Source organism: Vulpes vulpes, chromosome 14, assembly GCF_048418805.1.
Source record: "Vulpes vulpes isolate BD-2025 chromosome 14, VulVul3, whole genome shotgun sequence".
Lineage (NCBI taxonomy): Eukaryota > Metazoa > Chordata > Mammalia > Carnivora > Canidae > Vulpes > Vulpes vulpes.
Genome location: NC_132793.1, coordinates 1488191 through 1493513, shown reverse-complemented (window position 1 = coordinate 1493513; position 5323 = coordinate 1488191). Strand labels below are relative to the sequence as shown.

Below are 5323 nucleotides of genomic sequence, written 5' to 3'. Positions count from 1 at the left end.
AGCTCCAGTCCCCACGCTTCCTGATGGCTCCCCAGGTGGAAGATCACAGCCAAGACAGATGAGAACCCCGGTCCTGGGGGGTGGGCAGGCTGCACGGGGCAGGGGGGGCCCTCCTAGCACCAGGTCACCCGCCTGAACAGGTGTGCATGGGGGGGGCACTGCTGGGAGGGGCGCCAGCCCCGGATCCGAATCAAACCTTGTATGACAGGCCAGGCCGGCCCTTCCTCCCCACCCGCTCCTCATGCCCTGCTGGGTGGTCCCGTGTCTCCCTGAAGTACAGGAGCGCAGCCCGCCCCCCAAGGAATCCTCAGGAATCAGCACCAATAAAAAAATACACTTTACTGTGACCTCGAAGTCTGCAGGGCAGCGCAGCGGGCACGCGGGGAGCGGAGCATGCAGAGCGCCGACGGGGTGCACAGGACGTGGCGAACGAACGGCCCCTCCACTGGGCACGCCCCGGGGACCCCGGTCTCCTCGGGCTGCCCTGCAGAAGCCTCGGGACCCTCGGGACATGGCCAGTCCCCCTCCCACCCCTCAGCCCAAGGAAGCTGGTCGAGCAGGTGGGGCGGGAGGGGCAGCCTCTGGACAAGCAGGCGTCCGGGACTCCGGCCGCTCTCGGAGCCGCCAGTCAGGGCTCAGCACCCCGAGCCCGGGGGCGGGGTGGGCAGAAGCAGCTGGCACAGCTCAGCCGGAAGCAGCAGCGCGAGGAAGGAGGGCGTGGGAGCCCACACCTGCCAATCCAGCCCTGAGCTCCTCAGCAATTTTGTCTCTCTTGATTAAACAGCCAAGGAACATGGAGTTCACGGACGTGTTTTCTTCTTCATCTTCCTGAAACACCCAGAATGGAAGAGCAGAGAACGGCCGCGAGGTTCCCGGGTGGCACTGGACACTTTGGGGGCAGAGGGGGTTGGAGGCGGAGGGATGAAGTTGCTGGTGCCTGGGCTTGAGCAGGGGACACGCAGCAGCGGAGCCAACGGCCCAGGCTCGTTTGGGGGGGGACAGTGTGCAGGTGTGCGCACGTGCGGGGGCAGACGCTGCGTCACTTGCTTCGGGAAGGACACCAAGCAGTAACTGTGCAAACGGTGGACACTGGCCGTCAGACCGTCTGTGGAAGGTGGGCAGCAGGGCGGGGATTGCTCTCCCTGGGGGGCAGCTAGCGTCTGGGGGCGGGGGGGCATCCACATTCCCATTCAGGCACAAGGGCCACCCTGGCCAGCCCGCCAAGCTGCCTCCACCGCAGGCGGATGGTCTAAGAGACGCTGCGCGGCATTTAGGGTGCGCTGGAGACAAGGCGTGGCCCCCTGGGGCGGCCGGTGGCCAGGGGCCCGACCAGGAGACCAGAGCTGGGGGCGTGGCAGTGGGAGGGCCCCCCTGGCGCCCCCCGGCCTTGAAGGGCCGCTCACTTCCAGCAGCGCTCCAGGGAGCCGTGGGGCTGGATCTTGAGCTTCTGGGGGCAGAGCAGCTTGGTGAAGGCTCGTCGGAAACTGTAGTGGCAGAGGGGGTAGAGGACCGGGTTGACGGCCGAGTTGGCCCACAGCAGCCAGAAGGACGTCTCGTACCAGTAGTCAGGGACGCAGTGGCCGTGGCAGGCGGCCCGAATGATCATCAGGAGCGTGTACGGGGCCCAGCAGAGCCCGAAGATGCTCACGATGACGGCCAGCGACTTGGCCACCTTCTTGTCCCGCGACAGCCGGAAGCGCTGGGTGATGCTCTGGGACACCATCTTCATGCGCTTCTCCAGCGACGCAGAGGACGCGGACGGCTTGGAGCCCCGCTTGAGCGAGCGCGGCCGCTCTGCGCCCCGGGAGGAGCTGCCAGAGCTGGAGGTGGGCGAGGCCGCGGCGCCCCCGCCGCTGCCGCCCCCCAGGGCCGCCTCCCCAGCCTCGGCGCCGGGGGCTGCCTCGCCCACCCCGACCCCGTACCTGTGCAGCGGCACGGCCTCCCCTCGCCCCTTGTGCCAACAGCCCCAGCAGCCGGGCGCGGCCGGCGGCGGGGAGGGCTGGGCCTCGGGCGCGGGCTCGGGGTCACGCGCCCCGTCCAGCCGGACGCGGGTGCGCCTCTGGATGTTCAGGTAGATGCTCAGGTTGAAGAACGTGACGCTGAGGAAGGGCGTGAAGAACTCCAGCGTGGAGGCCGTGATGAGGAAGTACCAGTTGTAGAAGAACTCGGCGTAGCAGTGGCCCTCGGGGATGGAGCTGCCGCCGGACAGGTGCTCCCAGCTCAGGATGGCCGGCCCGTACAGCAGGAAGGCCAGCACCCACACCAGCACCATCTTCTGCACCGCCCGCCGGGTGTCACCCTGCTGGGCCCGGTAGGACACCTGCCGTGGGACAGGCTGGGTCAGGAGGGAAGGGCACCAGGCCCTGCCGCAGCCACGGGGGCTGGGAGCGCCCCCCCTCCCTTTGTACCCCCCCCCAAGCAGCCTCTGGGCCTCTGTGCAGGGCCTGCCTCCCCTGCCCACACGGATCCTGGGCTGGCCGATGCCCAGCACGCTCTCCTGCAGCCGGAGAGCCTCCCTCAGATCAACCCCAAACAGCAGCTGTGAGCTCCCGAGAGTGTCTTGCCACTGTCCCTTGTGCCCTGAGTGCCCACCGGGGGCCAGGCTCTGTGCTGACCCCCTTTCGGATGTCTCAGCAGCTCTGTTACTGTCCTCACTTTCCTGGTGGCTCAGGGAGGGAGGCGGAGACTGCAGGTGGATTGGCTCAAGGGGACAGAGCTGGGACGTGACCCCCACCCCACACTCTGCCCTCTGTCCCATGGCCTCTCTAGACTAGGACACATGTGGCCCCCAGCAGAGGGCGCTCAGAGTGACCGTTAGAGCCGCCAAGGAGGAGACGAGAGGGTAAAGGGGAGACCAGTGCTCCCATGGCTGCTGCCCTCGTGCCCCCATGGCTCTGACGTGGGAGGGCCGGGCAGTCCAGCGTCCCTAACTCAGGGTCACCACTCACACCAAGGGAAGCTTATGGGGCCAGAAGCTGATGCCTGACTTCCTGGTGTACCCTCGTGCACACACGCACATGCACACGTGTGTGTGTGGGGGTGCCACCAAAGGGCTCTGGCCCAGATCCTCCCTCAGCTCTCAGAGCTTTGGACCTGCTCCAGAGTAGAGGCTGAATCGTCCCCCTTCCTTCGGGAACAGCCGACGCCAGGTCCAGACAGCCCTCCTGCCTGTCCCCGGCTACTGAGTGGGCAGCTGGCCATAGAGGACCCAGTACATCAGGTGTGAGGCCAGCAGCAGGCTCACCTGGCACTGCCCACAGCTAGGATACGGCCATCCTCTGTTGTGGCCACTCCCTGCCCCCCCGCGCCCCCCCCAGGACTGAGCAAGGGCAGCGGCATCCCAGACTCACAGCGCGGGTGACCGACAGGAAGCGGTCGTAGCTGATGAGCACAATGTTGAAGACAGAGGAGGTGCACAGCAGATAGTCCACCACCAGCCACAGCTTGCAGAGACCCCGGCTAAAGGGCCAGCGGCCGGTCAGCACATAGGGCACATAGAGTGGGATGCAGAAGGCCCCTGCGGGAGAGGAGGGCCAGGGTGAGCCTCGGCTGGACGGGCGCCGGGGGTGAGCCGCACCGGGGCGGAGACACGGGCAGGACCTGGGGGTTGCACAATGCCGCGTTCCTGGGACTTGTGACCCTTCCCTTGCCCTGCCCTCTGCCCCGTGCCTTAGGTGCAGCCTCTGCCCTGATACCGGCCCCCAAGCCCTGCGTAGCCTCGGGTCCCACTGGCATCCCGTGGACTCGGGGGCAGGAGGGAAGATCCCGGGGTGGCGACCTCTGGGCACGGGACCTCCAGACTTCCGTCGGGTCCTGCCAGGCCCCAAAGGGGGGAAGGAGGATTTCCTCGCTCCCGCCCGCGGGACCCAGCCCCAGCCCCCTCCCCGCCTTTGGACAGCCCTTCCCCGTCAGATCAGAAGCCGCGCGAGCCTCCCTCCGGCTCAGGGGGCACGTGGCTGCCGCGCCAGCCGCTCCCACCGCCCAGTGTCTGGCAGACGCACCTCGCAGCCCCAACAGGTGTCTGGCGCTCGGCCCCTGCGCCCCGCCCCCGGCCGGCAGCCGCGCGCGGACACGTGAGAGCGCGCTCGGGCGAGCATCCCCCCGCCCCCAGGGCTCCCGTCCCCTCCCCTCCCCCACGCCTCTCCCGCGCCCTCCGCACGTCCCGAGCCCGCCAGCAGCCTTTGTGGGGCTCCGCCAGGAGGCGGCGGCACCGGGGCCGCGGCCCCCGCGCCCCCGCCCCTCCGAGGCCCGTCCCTGCCCGCCCCGCGCCCCCTCCCCAGCGGACCCGGCGGGGCGCGCGCCCGAGCCGACGGGCTCCCCGGTCCACGCCCGGTGCCTGCCGGCCGCGCCGCGGGGGCTTTACCCACGAGGAAGTCGGAGATGGCGAGGTTGAGCAGGAAGAAGTTGTTCTGGGTGCGGAGGCTCGAGTCGGCCACGAAGGCGAGCATGACCAGCGCGTTGCCGAGCACCGTGGCCACGATGAGCAGCGCCATGAGCGCGGCCAGCACCGCGGTCCAGGCGGCCGAGAAGCCGCGCGCCCCGCCCGCAGCCGCCGCCTCGCCCGCCAGCGCCCCCGACGCGTTCAGCGGCCCGTCGGGCGACGCGCGCTCCATGGCTCAGGCGGCGCCGGGGCGCGGGGCAGGGCGGCCGCGGGGGGCCCCGGCGCGGGAGCCTGGCGTCCGCGGGCCCTCGGCCCTGCCGGCTGCCCCGGGGGGTGCCCGGCGCATGGTCCGCGGCCGCGGCGGGGCGGGGCGGGGCCGGGCACGGGGCGGGCGGCCCGGCGGCCCGGGAGCGGGGCGGGAGCGCGAGCGGCCCCAGCGCGCCGGTGCGCCCCGAGTGCCGCGCGCAGCCGAGTGCGCCCCGCGCCCGGCCCGCCGCCCCCCGCCCCGCGCAGCGCCCCCGCCATTGGCTGCCGCCCGCGCCCCGCCCCCGCCCCGCCCCCGCCCCCGCCCCGCCCGGCGCCGGCAGCACCACGGACAGCGCCGCGTGCCCGCCCGGCCGAGCCCAGCCCGGAGCGCACGGGGCTGGCGGGGGGCCCGGCCGGGCGGGCGCGGGCGGGGCGCGGGCGGGGCGCGGGGCGGGGGGCGCGGCTGCTGCCCCGGGGCCGCTCGGCCCGCCCCGGCCCGGCCCCGGCTCCGGCCCCGGCGATGCCCGCGGGCGGGCTGGGGCGCGGGGCGGCGGCGGGACCCGGCGGCGGGGGGGGCCTGCACCGCGCTGGGAGCGCGCCCCGCGACCCCCTCCTCCAGTCGAGCTCAGCCCGGCGGCCCGCGGCTCCGGCTCGGGGAAGGACCGGCCCGGGGGGGGGATGGGAGGGGTCTCCGAG

At 71.9% G+C, this 5323-nt stretch overlaps 1 protein-coding gene across 2 annotated transcripts; it reads right to left on the bottom strand.

The window, feature by feature from the left end:
* Positions 1-319: 319 nt before the first annotated feature.
* Positions 320-4691, bottom strand: HRH3 (histamine receptor H3). Of its 2 annotated transcripts, XM_072735449.1 has the most exons (4): positions 4364-4691; positions 3351-3517; positions 1404-2320; positions 320-828 (listed from the first exon to the last, which is right to left on the bottom strand). In XM_072735449.1, the coding sequence occupies exons 1-4, from the start codon at positions 4611-4613 to the stop codon at positions 801-803; spliced, it is 1362 nt and encodes a 453-aa protein (XP_072591550.1). In that variant the 5' UTR covers positions 4614-4691; the 3' UTR covers positions 320-800. The 2 variants fall into 2 exon arrangements, with proteins under 2 accessions (XP_072591550.1, XP_025870853.2); XM_026015068.2 differs by lacking the exon at positions 320-828 and having other exon boundaries at positions 894-2320; positions 4364-4690.
* Between the last annotated feature and the right edge of the window lie 632 nt (positions 4692-5323).

Coding starts and splice junctions, on each gene's coding strand:
- HRH3 (XM_072735449.1), bottom strand. CDS start 4,613: ATGGAGCGCGCGTCGCCCGACGGGCCGCTGAACGCGTCGGGGGCGCTG. Junction 2,321..3,350: donor TCCTGTCGGTCACCCGCGCT/GTGAGTCTGGGA, acceptor GTCCCACGGCAG/GTGTCCTACCGGGCCCAGCA. Junction 829..1,403: donor TCCCTGGAGCGCTGCTGGAA/GTGAGCGGCCCT, acceptor TGGGTGTTTCAG/GAAGATGAAGAAGAAAACAC.